Source organism: Pteropus alecto, unplaced genomic scaffold, assembly GCF_000325575.1.
Source record: "Pteropus alecto unplaced genomic scaffold, ASM32557v1 scaffold185, whole genome shotgun sequence".
NCBI lineage: Eukaryota > Metazoa > Chordata > Mammalia > Chiroptera > Pteropodidae > Pteropus > Pteropus alecto.
In genome coordinates this window covers 9,834,645-9,853,615 of record NW_006438088.1, presented here as the reverse complement: position 1 = coordinate 9,853,615, position 18,971 = coordinate 9,834,645, and the positions used below count along the sequence as shown (strand labels likewise).

Here is an 18,971-nt window from a genome sequence, read left to right as displayed (position 1 = left end):
ACTGTCTGACTCTAGAAGCAAACAATAAGCCATTATGCTAAAAGATATCATTTGGAACACCTCCCTATGACTAAAGCTCTTCTACTTTGGGACAAGTTGGTCACCCCTTGTGAAGATCTTGATCTTCTAATGTCCCTCTTAGCCTTTATCATCATCTCTTTACAAGACCCCTTATTTTCAGCTCTTGAAATCTTTTAATCTTTAGCCTGAAAAGCAAAGTAAATTTGAAAGAAACAAATAATGGCTGCTTCATCGCAATGATTCATTTAATGTTAAAGCTTCAACCTCTGAGTTACCTAATCCATCCCACAACAAGCATTTATTCTTTCCAGTGCTGAACCTGTCTCATGATACAGCTGCTCTGGTATGTGCTGATGTCCATGTCCCTCCCACTAATGTGTATTTAGTTCCCTTAGCTGTTCATAACCTGCCTGACGGCCTTACGAGCGTTTATACTATGTTCATTAAGTGACAACTATATTTGTTAAGAGACCAGATGCCAAGTTTGACCACAGATCTGCCAAAGTTTTATCTAGTAGAAATTTGAATTAGAAAGACTGCTTTCTCAAAGTGCATCCCCTTCCCCTTTTTTGTGGGTAGTCCTGTCAAAACCAATGACTGTCCTAATAAAAAAAAACGTGAAGTGTTAAATCAGGGGCAGTTTCATTTATGACTGTGATCAGAGATACAGCAGTATTTGTGGTTTACCAATCCGAACTCCCCTATCAACATTTTTGAGATAAACATTTTAAGCCAGATTGAAATGATCATTTATGGTTTGACTATACTCTTATTATTAATACTGTTGTCCCCAAATTGACAACACATTGAGATTCAGGAGGGGAAAAAAGGCAAAGTAAAATGCTATGACTAGAAGGGCAAGCAAGTCTGGTGAAAGTGTCTGATAAAAAACCTCAAATATAATTTAATCGACCTTTTCGTATTATCTTATTGTTGTTTCTAATGTATTACATTACGATAGATTTCTTGTATAGCTTTGATATTAGTTACAAAATCCAATATGAATGAATTGAATGAGATTGTTATAAGCTCGAATTTTCCTTCATGAATGATATGAGTCAATCATACTATTCTCTGGTAATCTTTAATGATTTATAGAATTCCAGAAAGCCCCAGTGAAAAATGTGACTCTATTCACATCAATACTTCCAACTTAATCTGTACCACCTTCAAAAAGGGAAACCCTATAACTCCCTAAACATAGAAGACTATTTGTCTTCTACACATTCCTTAAATATTCTCTTGAATTTTGTCGACATATTGTAAGACTATTAGTTTTATAACCTGTATGAAGAACATGCAGATTTAAGTCATAACTATTCTCTTTGATAGATTATCTTTGTATCCTTGTTGTCTAACAGAAAATACTTAAGAATAAGAATTTAAGACTTGTTTCACTGACCTATTATAAGGGCAGGCATTATTTGATTATTTAGTAATGTGTTAACCAATTTGCAGAAGACCTGCGGCCTTCGTCTCTACTTATAAAATGTACAGACTGACACTGTGTCAGGCACTGTTCTAAGTACTAGGCTATAGAAATAAAAACGACACAACTTCCTTCTTTTATGGAGGGCAATAAACAAGTAATAAACAAGAATACACACACACACACACACTCTTAGATGTTGACAGTGATATGGAGAAAAATAGACAGTGCTAGTCTGAAATTTGAGTAAGGTGGTCAGGGAAGGCCTTATGGAAAAGATGGCCTTTGAACAGCAGCTGAAGCAGGAGAGGGAAGGAGCTAAGTCAGGATCTCAGGAGAAACGGCCCAGCTGGAGTACACAGCAGTGTTAAATTCCAGGTTAGAAAATTGATCTTTCCTTTCAATATCCCCAGAATTCCTGGCTCAACAACTGCACATTAAATATTAGTTGCATGAATACGTGAATTAAAATGGCATGACTTGGTACAACAGGAGGGGGTGCTCAGTTTATCTAGAATCAAAAGTTTATGATGTTCCATCAATTCTATGTGCTCTGATCCTTGTAAACGTTTTTGAAGAAAAATTAGTAACCAGGATCTATTTCAAGTTCATACAGACAGAATTACATACTCTTAATGGACTCTGAGGCTAAGAAATAATCAATGCAACAAAATATTCTTAAAAAGATGTCAGAATCTGCTCCAATACTTGCATTTTACCCTCTTGTTCTGCGTCACATGGAAAGGGAACTTGGCACCCATGCGCCTCATTTGCGTGAGGAAGTAGATCAGCCCTACTTCCTCATGAGAGTTGGCTACATGGCCTGCTCTGAAACTTCTGAAAATCTGCCACCTGCATGTAAAGCATAGGGATCACTTGCCACTTATCAGCATCACCACTTGTTGAGGAATTTTAACATGGATTTTGGTGATTCCTGAACACACTGCAAACATGCTTAAATAGCTGATATGGCAGAAAGAAAAAGGGGTCTATTACCTATCTGCTCCATTTTTTTCTAGATTTTTCTCAGTTCCTTCCTTAAGCTAAATTTATCACAATGTATTTTAAAAATAAAATAAATGACATTCTGTGAAATAACTTACATTAGCAACCATGGCAGGCCCGCACAATAAAAAGTACAACCACAGTGCTAATTTGCTACAGGATTATTTGTAATAATCCTGAGTGAAGTGTTTAGAACATTGCTTGGCCCATAGTTAGTGCTCAATAAACATTATTATTACTATTTATTAGTAATATTAAGGTAAGATTAACATTATTAATATTTAACTAAAGATTAGAGTAAAATCAGTAAAAATTAGAAAAATCAGCCAGTATTTACTACATATCTGTTTATACTTACAGCTGTGCCATGTATTGGTATACAAAGAATTAGAAAACAATGGTCATACTGTTTAAAAGCTTAAAACATACACAGTTGAGGAGTTATATAAAATTCAACTAGAAAAAGTTCAGGAGAGTATAAGGCAGCACTAGAATATAAGCTAAAATATGACAGTTACACAAGATATACAGTGAGAAAATGATAGAATTTCCAAAAGAAGACAGATAATGAAGACTAAGAAAGCTTCAAAAAGAAAGACTGGTAGTAACTGTGACAGAGCTGAAGTAATGAAGTACATTAACGATAGTTTTGGTGATTAAAATACATACTTATTAAGGCCTGGGCAAGGATGAGAGTAGAGGCAGCAAATTTAAAGTCATGGATCTGAGATTTACGTTGAAGACAGAGGTCAGCTAGTCTTATGTCTAAATGGATTTAGGGATAAAGGGAGTATGGCAACTTCCACTTACATACTGGGCCAGAGAGAGCTGAAGCCCCAGCTAGAGGACTAGGCTGAGTCCAGGCTGACCGCTGGTAGCTACAAGTGGCTCAGCAGGCCAGGGTGGAGACTAGTCAGTGCCCAGCATTGGCCACCGAGGAAGAGAGAATGTTTTATTTTGTAACAGATCCAACAACTAAGACTGGCAGAAAGATGCCAGTGCCTCTAGTAGCGGTAGAAGTATCAAAAATAGCAGAAAGGAATAATTTCTTGGGGCCAGAAAAATATTGGTGCAATTAATTGAGACAGTTGATAAGTTGATGATCAATTTAGTTGTGGAGAAGTTGAATTTTAGATAATCAAAAGCATCTATTGTCTTACGAGTGGAACTGGAAATGTGGAAGTAATATCATCAGAAAAGGAGAGTTGAAACCATGAGAACAAATAAGACTTTTTCCCCCTAGGAAAAAAACAAAACTAAAGTTTAGAAGCGAGATGACAAATAAAGATGCAAAAGTTAAAAGGAGAGAAGTTTGAAGAAGCAGCCTGACTAGAATTAGATGAAATAGAATAGCTGAGATTACTAGTAGAAAAATAAAGCTTTCAGAGTCCGTATTCTCAACCAAATGAACAGAAGAGTCCCAAACATAAAAAAGCAACACCTGATTTTATGTGATAAATTGAAAGATAATGTAGAAAGAACAGGCCACATCATAATCCTACTATAAAAGCATTAAAGCATGACTCAGAGGTTTAACCCACAGAAAGTTATTAATAGATCCTTCCCATTTGCAAAACAGTACAAACATGACATGCCACCAAAAACAAAAAGACCTTTATTCTCCCTCTCTCTGTCTTGCTTTTTAAAAAATGAGGATTAAAAACAATCTTTCAATGTTAATTTCAACCTACATCCAACAGTGAATAATTAATCTCACTGGCCAATCACTTTAAATTGTGCTTTGTTGGAATTTCTGGAATGTATTCTATTTATTATTTTTTTAACTTGGTAAGCTTTAAAGTTTGAAAGCTTTGTAATTTGATATTACTGTTTTTTACCCCCCCCCCAAAGAACACAGTCCAAAGATCTGCTATTAAATAACTCCCCCACCTCTGCTTTTAAAAAATATTCAACTGCTACCACAGCTTCTGCAAAGCAGTTTATGGGCAGTTCATCAGTTGTGCCCTTTGATTTTCTTTTAGTACTGAAGATTTTAAAGAAATCACCCTTTTGTATTCTAAAGTACAGCTTAAATTAGCTGCTAGAATCTAGATGACTCTTTTACAAATGTACATATGTGCATTTAAATGTATATTTATTTGCATATTTATGAAGACTCAAAGGAGCCTCTCAAAATTTAGTTTTGACCGTGATGACTTAAATGAAAAAGAATAAGCAAAAAGACACAAAATTTAAAAAGACAATGAAATTAATGCAAAGAAATTAGAATTGATATATTTCATTAAAATTATAATTGTCAACAACATAAGAAGAGATGAGATCAGAGTAAGAAAAACTATAATATTTAACATGGCAGAGGTAAGAAGAAAGAGAAACACTATGTTATATGCTGGCTCACCAAAGAAGTAAAGTTGTGGGAGAGATCAGGAGTGGCTACTAGTGGCTACAGGGATTCTTTTGGAGTTAATAAAATGCTCTAAATTAGACTATAATGATGGTTGTCCAATGTGAATATAGTATGATATATACTGTAAATACTAACATGCTATACTGTGAAAGTACTGAAAACCATTGAATATACACTTTAAATGCGTGAATTTTATGATATATGAAATATATCTCAATAAAGCTGTTTTTAAGAATTGACCTACCATATGATCCAGCAATCCCTCTACTGGGTATTTAGCACAAAGACTTGAAAACTCATATTTGAAAAGATATTTGCACACCAATGTTCATAGCAGCATTATTCATGGTGGCCAGGACATGGAACCAACCAAAGTGTCCTACGATAGATGATTGGCTGAAGAAACTGTGGTATATATATACAATGGAATATTACTCAGCCATAAGAAGAGATGAAATACTGCCATTTGCGACAGCATGGATGGACCTTGAAATAATCATACTAAGCGAAATAAGCCAGACAGAAAAGGTTGAAAATCACGTATCACGCTTATGTGGAATATAAACCTAAAAGCAACAAATGAACAGGACAAACAGAGACTCATGGACATGGACAATGGACTAGTGGTTATCAGAAGGGAGAGGGCAGGGAGAAGGGGGAAAATTAAAAAAATTATGTATATATAGTATGGAAAAAAATAAACTGGCATTTAAAAAAAGCTTTTTTTTTTTTAAAGTAAAGTTGTCATAATAGAATAATACAATAACTTGAACGTTACTTTGACTCATATAATAATCTGAGGAGCGCACTGGGTCTTCTTCCCAGCTGTCCTTGCATCACTGCTCTTCAGTCCCTGCCTCTTCTATCTTCCAGGATGACCCGTCTTCACCCTCTCGTTCGAAGCTCAGGCGGCACCTGACATCCCTAGGCCGAGTTATGTACTTCTATGGGTTCTCAATGTCCCTTGTGTGCATCTCTTCAAAGCCACCCTGCATTAGAACTGCTGTGTGTTTATCCGCCCCTTTATGGACAGCAGCGAGCCCTTGAGGGTCTCAACTTTATTCATCTTTTTAACACAATATCTGGTAAAAAAAAAAATGTTTCAAAATATATAAATTAATGAGTCATGTTCTGTACCATGGATAGGAATTGAAATATGGGGCTACATCTTAAAAGAAAAAAAATCTAGCTATTCAACATACAAAGCTAGGCAACTTGTAGGGATAATTTGCAGGCTCAAAGCTGTTAAGTCTCACAACTTTATAGCATAAGAAGTGAAATTATTTTTGTTTGACAAACATACTCCTGCTTTCTACAGGAATTAATTATGCTTGGCTTTGAAAGACAAAGAAACCCAAATGCAAAGGTATGAGTTAGTGTGTAAGAGCTAATTCACAATGGGATTTAAATCATAAAGGAGTAGGCTGAAGCTATGAAGCTACTTCCACTCAAGCAGACATGAAGTCATGTTGCGACTGTAAGGAGACATCTAGTGGTGTAGGGCCTGACTCAGCTGGGATGGGGTGGAGAGGGGAGTGGGAGGGCACCAGGGCTAATTCTCAGATAGATTCAGAAACAGAGTGCAAGTAAATACCGATCACCCCAGAGCAGTAGTCAGTTTGTTCCTTTTGCTCATCTGGAGTCTCTTCCTGCTTCAGTAGCTCTGCCTTTTCTCCCTTTCTCATTTCTGGATCACTTGTCAAACCAGCCTCAACTAGGGAGCTGCGGGCACAGTCCACACAAGGAAGGTCAGTAGACCACAAAGCACTCCCGGGAAAGAGGGAACCCTCACGGCCACAGACCGCCCTGCTCTCCAGGAACCTACCAGCCTGCAGGGAACCTGACAGGGACTTCAAGCCTGGGTGGAAACCCTGGGCACAGGGAAAACAGTAGAGCTTGTTCACTTTCAGCAAGACATTGATATTCGTGTCAAAAAACTTTGGCAGCAAAAGAAGTAGTTTCATACGGTCATGATGGCAAAGGAGAGAAAGAGGCCTGTGTTAAAAGAATGTAAATAACACCAACAGACTTTCAAAAACCCAATTCCAGTGACTTTCACAAATTTGGGTTCTTAAGAATAACGAAGACAGGATATAGGGGGCTGGGTTCCCCAACTGAAACGTTAACTCTTACAAAATGTAGCAGAACTTTAGAAAATTTATGGGTCATCCACTGGCAAGATTCTGGCAACCTAAGTCAGTCCCAGTTTTAAAATACTTAGACATGAGAGCATTTGAGAGCTTGCTCCCTAGTATATGTCGTCAGTTTGGCTCACATGAACTCTTATAAAAATTCTAAAAAATAATAATAATAAAAAATAAATAAAATAAAATAGAATAAAATGCCTAGACATACCAGAAACACTGAGACACACTGATCAGGCATTTCATTTTTCCAAGGCACACAGAGTGTCCTGTTTTAGCTACTGTGCATAAACGGACATCGAAGTAAAAGAGCAGTTGGCACCAGCATCCTTGCTCAACGTTCTAGAAGACAATGACTGCTGCGTGCCCTGATCTTGGCTTCCTGGTATACTAGTCCTGGGATCCAGCTCTCCGGGTGATTATATGGCAAATACCACAGTTGCTAACCTTTCACAAGGGCCTTAGGTAACAAAAGGAAAATCGGAAACCTCAGCTCCAGGTCTTGTGCTTTTCCTGGCAGCAAACTGGCAGCATCTGTCTGTAAATTCAACAGCAGCATCATTTTACCATGGAAAACAGTAAGTGCTCTAGCAGGGTGTTGTCTCATAACTGTTCACATAAAAAAGAACCATATGCTTACCATCCTTGTATTTTTTTACGTCGTAAAATGAAAGCCGAGCCATCATGCCTGTTATATATACATTCCCTCTGGAGCCACATTAAACTAGGATTACAATGTAAGAAGTGAAAAGGACCCTAATCCTGGGCCTGACTTTATTGTTGCTTACAATTTAGTCCTATGTTTATATCACACACTAAATTCTGTTTTGCAATCCATCTGCAAAACTTATGAAGTCATGCTAGACAGCGCCGTTATTATATTGATGTCCATTTGCTCAATGTTAAGTGTCCATTATCATAGAGGGGAAAAAGTACCATTTCAACAACAGTGTCCCTAAGAGATCGAATGAGGACTAGGCATACCTAGCTGCTTTTCCCGCTCCTCACGTCGCTCTCGGGCCAGCCGCTGCCGGTCATCAACCCGTAGCACAGGTGGAGGGTCTGAAAACAAGATAAAAAACATGAGAGAAAGAGTAGATTTTTTAAAAAACCAATGATATACACTGATAAATATCTTTCCGTCTAGTAAATTTGATGAATGAAATATTACTAGTCTTACAATTAGTACATATGACTGTAGTGTCAGGGATATACTTTAACATTATTTTCCTGAGAATTTCCAAGGACTTTTCTTCTATTTAAAAACTTGTAAGACAGTAGATCCTATGAGTTCTTACCACAAGGAAAAAGACCCATTTTTTTTTCTTTTTTCTTTTGTATCTATATTAAATGATAGATGTTAGCTAAATGCATTGCAGAAATCATTCCACAATATAAGTCGAATCATTATATTGTGCACCTTAAAATACAGTGCTGTATATCAATTATATCTCAATAAAACTGGAAAAAAAATTTTAAAAAGACACAGCAAAAAATTATGTAAAAACAATTTAACTGTAGCCTTTTGGCTATTTTCATCAATATGTATTACGTTTTGTGTTTCTAGGCTACTGAACTTCTACTATTTTTATGCTTTAAAAGGTCTGTTCCTTAACAACAAATAGAATCCTAAGCACAGTTATTCTGAGATGTTCACCAGTTAGATGTGAAGAGCCAGCTTTGGAGTCAGATAGGCATGGGTTCAGTTCCTGTTCTGTCAATCACTTGCTGTGTAAATTTGGCTGAGTTACTTACCCACCTCTCTAAGTCTCAAGTTATGACATGTGTTTCATGGATTTTTACTTATTACCTCTAAAATGAGGGCACAATAGACCCTATCTCACATCACTGTAAAGATTAAATAAAATAATGCTGGAACAGCGTTAATACAGTGCCTAGCCCATGATAAGCTACAGTAAATTCATTCATTCCCTGAACACGTGAACATCTCCTATGCACTGGGCACCCTTCTATGTGCTGAAAAGAAAGGAGTCAAACAAACAAAAAAAACCCAGAAAGCTCTGCCCAAATGGGGTTTGCTTTCAACTCAGAGGAAATTTAATAAACAAGATAAATAAGTAAAATATATAGAATAAAAAAAGGGGGCAAAATATATAGAATGTTAGGCTGAGATAAATGCTAAGGAGACAACAAAGCAATAAAGGAAATTGTGAAATGGCAGGAAGGGGATGTCTGACATTTTAGATAGGGCCAAGAGCGGCCTAACTGTGATGGTAATTTTTATATGTAAAAATCTGTTCCAAGTAAGGGAGCTAGCTGTGCAGATATTCCAGAATATGGGAATCAAGTGCAAAGGCCCTGAGGTCGTGAATGCTTACGGTGTTCAAGAAACAATAGGGAGCTCTGGGCAGCTGGAGTAGAATGAGATCAGTAAGTCATGGGGCCAGAGACACTGGGGCCTGGTGAGGACTTTGATTATACTCTGAGGGAGATGCCACTGGGGGGGTTTCAAGCAGAGGGATACACTTCTAGGCTCACTCTGCCTGTCACTATATAAAAAGTGGAGTAGTGGTAAGATTATGATGATAATAATTACCCTAAAATCTTATGAATTACCCAGGCATTTATTCATTCAATGAAGAGTCATTACGCCTATTTTCCAAATGAGAAAACTGAGAGAAATATGACTAAGGAAGATGGCACAGCAAAGTGTCTAAGGCAGGGCTTAAAACCAGATCTCTAACTCAATCCTGTGGCCTTTTTTTTTTTTTTTCACCCCATGGCACCTAGAGAGTCATCGGAACAGCATGGTTGAGCAGCCAGAGAAGGGCTAGAAGATTCCAGGTCATGCATTCCTCTATGAGGGAAAATTATATGTAAATAACAAGGTAGAATGAAGTTTCGGTGGCTCTTTGAAAGACTTGTGTAGAGGGTAGTAGAGGGATAAAAACTGAGAGGAATTTTTAATGAACTTGAGTTCCTACTTTTCTCAGGTATGCATTGTTCATGAAGAAAATGCAATTTCTCTTCTAATTAGGTCAAACTCTTAATCATTTGGAGGTGGTCGATGGAGTTCTGAAGAAACATCTCCCACTTCTGTAGATGTGGACAGATCTGTGACTTTATAAACTGTCTCTTTTGGTCTGGGTTTGGGTATTCATAGCTGAAAGCACTGGTCCATCCTATAAGTAAGTGCCCATATTTATAGAACACTACGATGGCCTTCCATACATGTCTTAAAGATAAGACACTAACAATGTAAATGTGAATAGATGCTTTCTAAATCAAAGAGATGTTCTCGAGTTTTCTACTGAGTTCAAAGTATCAGAAGGGAAAGGAGGGGAGGAAATTTAACTAAAATTTACTTTATTAAAAGAGATCTTGAGAAATCATTTGGTCAGGATGCCCATATCTAGTTAGGGCAATACTCAAAATATCACAACATTTAGCATGTACTTTTTCTTTCACTTTAAGTTCTTGGAAATGAAAATGAAACTGCTCTAGACAGATATTCCCATTACTCATATCCAATAAAATAAAATAGTTTTACTTAAGTCTAGCCCTCCAATATGGAACCTCTTATATTATTTGCGGGAACAGAACATGGTGGTTTTTAAAATAAGTCTTTTGAGAACTTTTGCTTATCTCTATATACAAGACAGCAGACACCAGATTCTCAAAATATACAATGTGAAATGAAATGTCTCCTCATTTAACTTGACTTTAGTAGCATAAATCAAGTGGCTCTAAAAAGAGATGGCCAACGGCAATGAAGATTGTCTGGCCTCTGCTCTCTCTGTGCTCTGTGCAGATCAATTATCACACTGGCAATTCTGTGCTGGAATTATTTATTCACACATAAGTTTACCCCACCATAATGTAAAGTAGAATGTAGGAATGTCTTCTTTCTGAATTTCAGAATGGTATGAAAATGGATTAGAATTGATTGAATGGTAGAACAATTCATTAGAAGTGATAGTCAAGAACAAGGAAAAAATAGCATAAACCATTTAGTTATGCTCCATTTTTATGATAAAACAAATGAGGTTTTCATGCTAAACAACTACTTCCACGAGGATGCTCACTTGGGTATAAGGAACAAAAGCCCATCAGAATAAGTCCTGAAAAGATAGGGCTCATACAGTACCTCTCACAGTCCCAGGCACAGAATAATTACTCAATAAATATTATTAGATGGTGGCTGGGTGGTGGGTGGTAGAGAAGCAGATAATGAATGAATGCAAAGGCAAACTGACTGAATGGGTAAATCTCAGCCTGCTAATTAAACTTCGCTGAAGCTATACATTTTGCACTAATAGCTGTTCATGTGATACTTGCAATAGTGATTTTTATTGTCTTTTTTCTAAGTGACAAACTCAATTTATCGGCTCTGTTCTAAGACCTATTCCACAGGGGAAAAGCCCCACAAAAGTTGGTATAATGGGGAATATTTTCTGTGGGGCCTGATGCAATTATTTCCATCTTTATTCTCACAGATTCCCTGTTCGCAAGTGACTTTGGCCTTGGATGCAGCACCAAGTAGGCTTCCAAGACCCTCATGGGGTATTCAGTTTGCCTTCACCTTCCTTTGATTGTCTCTCATTATCGTACTGTACATTAGTCTCTCCCCAGAACCACACAATGGTTGTTGGATGCTTGGAAGCAGCTGCGTTGTCTAGCCAATTGTTTGCATTATGTTTACAGACTGCTTCTTTGTAGAACTGAATGGAACACACCATGAATCACAGGCTATTAAATGAAATTACCGTGTAAGTGTACAATCATTGGGTGGATGAAGAACAAAAACATAATTCTATGCCAGCTCTGCTATGTGTAAAGATTTCCTTAAATGGTTTTTCAAGAAGTCACAAAAGAGATATGCAATAATGCTGGGCATACGGGTACAAAAAATTGTGTCACATCTATCATTTCGAACAGAATAGTAAAATTATTACCTCTTATACACTGCTTGACAGTAAACCATGCATCCACATACACTATCTCACTGTCAAAATGACTATGAGAGGTAAAAAGGGCATGTCTTTCAATCTCCATTTTAAAAAAAGAAAATCAAGGCTTTGAGAGGTTCTCTGACTTAAACTCACATGAACCAGTATGAATGTGTGTTTCGGTGTCAGGACTGGAACCAAGCTCTCCTAAATTCTAGCATGCCTTCAAGGCTTTTGGGATACCCTTCCTTTTTCCACAGCAAATGCAATGCGTCCTACCTGGCTTATTTCCTGAGTGGTTGCTATTTTGTCCTGAAATAGCAGAGGAGGACCGGTTGGAGGCAGCAGTTTTCTTCTCTTGTACTTTGTAGCTGTCAGGTGCTATACAGATGAGACAAAAGAGAAAAGACATGTTTAGTTTCTTAAAATTTATTCAGAAACTTTTATCTATTCAACATTTACTGTTAACCTTTGTATCAGGTATTAGGCTAGATTCAGGCAATAAAAAGATGTAGCAGTTACAACCCGTGCCTTCAAGAAACATATTGCTCACTGGGAAGGATACATCCAAAAATCAACAGCCTCAGTTGAAGTGACCAATCGTATAGCAGTGGTGCGTTCAAGGGTCCATGAAGCTGTTTACTCCGGCTGTCCCACTTTACACATAAAGCAACCATGTGGAAGCATGATTAAAATCGAAAATCTCTGATCTCAGTTCTTACAAAGTACATGCATTAGGAAGCAACAAATTCCAAGAACATAACCAAGTAGGTCACCAAAAGGGAATCAGAAAATATAATTTACTAACATTTTAAAAAGCCTCTGACAAAAGTTTAATAACGAAGATTGTTACAGAGAATAAGGGAAGTGTATTCTAGGAAAGGAACGAAGGGCAGAAATATTAGGCAGTTCTCTGGTTATATCCAGTACAGGGTTCCCCAGGCCCAGGCAAATTCTTCCTTACACATATTATTTCATTTAATTACTTTATATTTTCACAGGATATTTAAAGGATGTTTGCTACTGTCTCAGAAATCACGTCAAAAACCAAGACCCTGAGTTTCCCTGCCTCCTACTTTCTGCCTTAAAACCAGCTTTGCCCAGTCTTCCCCATCCATTAAAACAATTCTATTCTTCCAGCTGATCACGCTCAAAGCACTGGAGTCATCCTTAACTTCTCTCCTATCACTTCCCACATTCAATCCATAAGTGCTTTCAGCCCTACTTCAAAAACATCTTAACACCTGTACCACTACCTTTATGATCATCTTCCCGGTGTGACTGCAATATCCTTTTACCTAGTCTACCTGATCCTACCACTGATCCCCTTCAGTGTATTTTCATCTCAGCAGCCAAAGTGATCCCATTAAAATATGTCACGTCATTCCTCTGCTCAAAACCCTTCAATAGCTCTATCCCACTCAGAGTAAAATGCAAGGTCTTTACCACGGCTTAGAAGGTACTATATGATTTGGCCTTTACCTTGTACCATTTTCCTTCTAACTCTGCACTGTTCATACTGACTGACTTAGTCCATCTCAAAGCCTTTGCATGTACCTGAAATTTCTTCTCCCATTTATCAACACGAATATCTTCTTCACTTCCTTTGGGTCTCTGCTCAAAGATGATATTAGAGAGTCCCATTCACCTGTTTAAAATAGCACCCTCATCACTCATCACTCCCCATTCTTCCTTACCCCCTGACATAGTCATTCCTTCTTCCATTAGGCTGAAGGACCTGGATACCATCTAGAACACAGGAATCATTTGCTCAAGGTTTTTGAACCTGAAAGGGTGTGATGACAATTATGCTTTAAGAAGAGTAATTACAAAAATGGTACTCAAGATGTACTTTAAAAAATTACCAAATTCACTAAGTTTACCTTTGACCTCTGAGTAGGGGATGATATCAAGTTTTTGTGGCTTTCTCTCAATTACATATAGTATTAGCTAGCATAGAAAATCATACTCTAGTAAAAAGTTATCTTATGTAACTTTTAATATTGCCCAGTTTCAAACAATTTGTTTGCTTTCAATAACAGTTCCAAATGCAAACACTGATTGGTTTATCTATTTGAGCTTTCTTTGCCTTATTTTCAGGGAAAGGTCTGTAAAGATACAGCAAGAAAATGGACAGACAACAAATAAACAGCAACAGGCCTCAAATCGATGGTTTCTGATAGGACTTTGCTACTCGAGGAAATTTTACTAGGCAATTTATCAATGAAAAAAGGCTATATTCTGGGTGTATGTACTTAAAGCTGGGGGATGGGGACAAATCAAGACGAGTAAGAGTGGAGTCAGGATAGGCCCTGACACTGATCTAGAAGGGAAATCAGAAAGCGTGATGGGTTCTGTGATGCTGTAACACGTACTCTCATCTCACGTGCCAAATACTAGCTGCCCGTTATCACCACGAAGCAGGTAAAGCCCACCCTAGTTAGTCTTGGCTATAGTCACAACTTTAGAGGCAGCCCCTAAAAACCCAAAATTGACTGTACTTGGAACTTTCCCCCTTCTTCTGAAAGTTAATCTTCTTGAAACCGCTCATAAAGAAGTTAACACTTAAGAAAGATAAACCGAAAGGAGTACCACCAGATTTGGAGTGCTTTGATGATAATTTTCTATGATAAGTCACCTCCAGCACACGGCAAGTAAAGCCTAATTAGTAAGCTGCTTAAGGGATCTTCTATTTATTGCTTTTAGTTAACTAAGGATAATTAGGACCACTTGTTTAGAATCTATTTTGGATGTATTCATTTTCTTGCCTTGGCATATTTGACATAATTTAATCTTTCTCTGGTGACTGGGTATCGGCAGTGCCCCCAGGTCCTGATAGCACACATCACCATAACTGAATAGTATGCAATAGTAGACCATGAAGGAGATTAAAAGACCACAACGCATGTTCAGTACATGTGAATTTTCTAAATAATCCCTGATAAAAGATTTTTTCTGGGTTGTAATTTGCATTACTGTCTTGAAACAAATGTAAAAAATAAATTTCAATTAAACTAGATGTCTGGCTGTTTGAATTCCAATTTATCTATCTCTGACTTTTATTGGATCCATACTAGTTGAACATCTATCTGCCCACTTTATTATCATCTGGATCTCAGAAATTCATTTTTATCCTAATAGACCTCTGAGTCCTACTCATAACAAGACACATTTGAAATTTATCTTAAAATTTTTGCGTTCATGTAAAACTGATAGGTTAAATTTAATAAAATGAAGATAATTTAAAAAAAACTGTCAGGCTGTTTGGTCCAAGATTATAAACTGCTAATGTGTGACCATGAGGCTGGACATTTGTCTAAAGTTTTCAAGCTATCTTTCCACTTTTTATCAGTCTTTCTCTTCCACTACCGTAAGAACTCTTATTTCTCCAAAAACCTCTCTGGTTAACATTCTATCAATGGTAAGAGGGAAGATACAGATTCCAACAGACCTGGTTCAATTGTGAACCTGTTTAAATACTAGCTGAATGACCTTCAGAAAGCTTCTTGAGTTCTCTGAGTAGGTAATATGGGGATGACGCCACCTAACTCACAGGCTTGTTGGGAGCATTAACTAGAAGATGTATGATAAGAATCTACTATAGGGTTTGACACACAGCAGGTGTTTAACGTCATTCAGCCTCTTTCAAATTATATGCTCCTCCACTGAGGTCCTGGGCCTCTCACACCCACGGCCCCCATGCGAGGTATAGCTGTGTGTCTGGAGGTCAGTGGGGGTGTGCATCCTTTTGAGTCAGTCCACCTGGCTCTGCCATTTATGAGCTGTGAATTCTCACCACATCACTTGACCTCTCAGTCCTAATTTCCCCATCTGTAAAGAGGGAAAACACTTTCAGAGTTGTGAAAAGTAAATGAGACTGCCAGACCCACTGCAAGACTCAATAAACGGCAGAGAGTATTTTCGGCTCTCTCCCTATTCCCCGCACAAATGTGGGAAGTTGGGTTTCTATTTCTTCAGGGCTTTGCTCACCCAGCACTAACAGAGAAAGCTAACCTATGTCAACTTGGTGACAGTGGTCCTGTCACCAAGAGCAAGATGACCAATGTGGCAGGAATTTTTGGCACAACTGCTGGTTTCAGAGGTTTTCGGCTCAGTCACACCTCCTGGAGACTTCAGGAAGGCTAGACTTATTGGTACGATTTTTCAGGTATACCCTGGCTTGGGAAGAGGTAATCAAGAGTCTCTCTGAGGCTTAGCAAGATGACAGTTTTCTAAGATTTAATGCCCTTCACATTATCATCACATTAAGTAAATATAAGCCTTAAAAAAAACCCCGAAACCCCTCAATCATAATAATAGGAAAATAAAACCTTGTGAGGGATTGACCTTTTTTTTAAAAAACAAAATTCAGGGTATTTTGATGCTTGAGAACACAAAGAAAACAGCAATTTATTCATTTTAAGATCACACCACTTAAATATCTGGAAACCCTAAGTAACTTGGCATATAGGATTGAATATACCATTTTAAAATTTGCTGTTAAGAATATCATTTTAAAAATGACTCAGGTGACTTTCCATTATTATTTGAATCTTCATTTTTTAAAATAAGAAAACTGAGCCATATAGTATGATGCTCAGTAACTCTTTGCCTGCTTTATAAAATCTTTATTGATTTTCATGCTAGCTTGAAAGCTTTATTCCATTAGTGTCACATGTATTGGCATAAAGACAAGAGGAAGGATACAGAGGAGCACCTTTGTGGTCTGGGACTCTCTCTAAATTACTCTGAGACAAAATAGAGAAGGAGAAGACATTTGGAGCTTTTATCTAGTAAAAATTCTGCAGCTCCAGTAAGGCCACAAATGTGTCTCCATAATCCACATCCTCCGATTCACTGCATTCCTTGCAATGTCTTCTCATAAAGGTCATGGGGTTTTCACTATTTTTAGCTGTATGGTCTAGTCGAAGAGTCTTCACAATTGATCAGAATAACTGGTCCAACAAATGCTTAATTTAGTGAAAATGCTTACTCTAATAAGATATTTGTGACTACAACCTTAGAGACCATCCTAAGTTTAAATCTCACTGACTATATGTGGTCTTGATATCCACAAGGATAATGTATTTCTGTCACCATTTTTAATAAAATGTGGACTGCGGGTTGGGAAACAGTGAAAGTTTCAACACCCAGCTCTGTATGGGTTCTTCTCTGCTATATTGTCCAAGTGGACTTTGTGGACATACTGCCCCCAGGCCACCCACACGCTTTGGGAGAGTAAACTAGAAGACAGAGCTAGACTGAACCACATGCAATTGCCATTTTTGTAGTAAAAAATGGTTGACTATCACAACTTCATATGTTTCACTCTCATAGTTTAGATCGACCTGTACAGGACTGAAAAAGCCTTAGAAATTAACACCTGATTTTGCTACAATAAATCTTAGCCACAAGTATGACTATCTGCTGAGTTCTGAGTCTTCCCAGTGAATCCCAGAACCTGGGGTGGCCTTCGAACATCTCCAACAACCTAATAAATAGCTTATTTGAAAATCTGGCTGCAGAATACTGTTATGGCAATTGAAGAATGTTACTGGTTTAAAATCATAACATGCAAAAAAAAGAAAAATTTATTTTTCATCTAAAATTTTCTACTTCATAATCCTTTTGCTCATTTACTTGACATTTAAATTTTATTCTGATATAGCTGCCAGGAGTATTGTAAACATTTGAATCATAGATATTAAATATTTTATCCAGTTATTTATAAAATTTGCATTCGAACAAGGACTTAATGCAGTCTCATAACTCCTGATGACTTTTCTAATTATTCCACATGATGGAGAGATTCCCCTTAGTTTAAATTCCTCATGGTTATATGTGAAGCTGTGTAGAATTCAGAGTTCATGAGAATCAGCATCAGACAAACCTGGGTTTAACTTCCTGCTTAACCTCAGTTTTCTTCCCATTCTCATTTATTCAGACAGCACCCTACCTGGTGCGACACCTGGTGCTCAGTACTGAGAAAATAATATTAACTGAATAATTTGTTGACCGCTTCTTTCTCCTTTTCTGGCCTCCTAATTCCAGGTCACTTCTTCGAACTGTTTTCGAGCTTTTGATTCCACCAGCAATTTCTCTTCTCTTCAGAAAAGTTATCTCCTGCTATGGCCTGAAGCACTATCTCTATGTCAGTCATTTTCAAATCTGCATTTATAAATATGCTCTCTCAATAGAGGCCCAGTCTTCCACCTGTAGGGAATATATGCTTGTGTATCTCTGCTATCACTTGAAACAATGTCAAAGCTGAACTAACTGTCCTCAGGAAAACAGAAAATCTCTAATGTCAGTCTCTTGGTTACTATCAATGGACCCACCATATTCCCAGGCTCAGAAATGTTAAGTAACTTTTCAATAAACATTTACACACACCCCCATGGCCCAGACACTTTGCTATGCATAAAAATATAAAGGTCATAGGACACAGCATCTACCTGCATGATACTAATCATCCATCGGAGGAGACAATATCCAAATACATGAAATTGCAACAGTAGACTAATTCAGTTTTTAAGAATCAATACACCAGAGGATTAATAACCAAATAAATAATATAGATCGTGTTACAGGGATTCAAAGGTGGGAGAAGGTGCTAGAGGAGGAAGTAGTGATAGAAAATTTCACCAATAAAAATTTTAAAAAATGGAATATGTAGTATATACGTAAAAAGTAAAGCAGAGAACATTCCTGGCTGGAGTGTTGCATGAGCAAGACTACTAAGGGGAAATAGAAAAGATAATCAGGGGACTGTCCAGTTAGAACAGTGGGCTAGGAAGGCAGGCAGTTGAAAATAAGATGAATAGGCTGAGGTCAATGCCCCCTTGAATTCCAAGAGTCTGAACTTTATCATGAAGGCAATGAAAGTCAACGAAGCATATCATATGGAACTTCTAGTGAGGGACTACTTTAGCTTCAGTGGATTCTGGATAAATGAAAGTGAAGTCTAACGAGCCTGCTGGGAGAGGGAGAGAGAGAGGGAGAGAGAGAGGGAGGGAGGGAGGGAGGGAGAGGAAGAACAATTGATTTAGGGAATCGGCTCATGAGATTACGGGGGCCGCGCAGTCCCATGACCT

At 37.7% G+C, this 18,971-nt stretch overlaps 1 protein-coding gene across 1 annotated transcript in view; it reads right to left on the bottom strand.

Annotated features, from left to right (window-relative positions):
* Nucleotides 1-18,971, bottom strand: part of MAP7 (microtubule associated protein 7) — a 90,532-nt gene that overhangs the window by 46,333 nt on the left and 25,228 nt on the right. The window contains exons 2-3 of the mRNA XM_015592126.2: nucleotides 12,157-12,258; nucleotides 7,952-8,029 (exon numbers count right to left, since the gene is read on the bottom strand). Of these exons, the coding sequence (XP_015447612.1) occupies nucleotides 7,952-8,029; nucleotides 12,157-12,258 (180 nt within the window). The remainder of the gene's footprint in view (nucleotides 1-7,951; nucleotides 8,030-12,156; nucleotides 12,259-18,971) is intronic.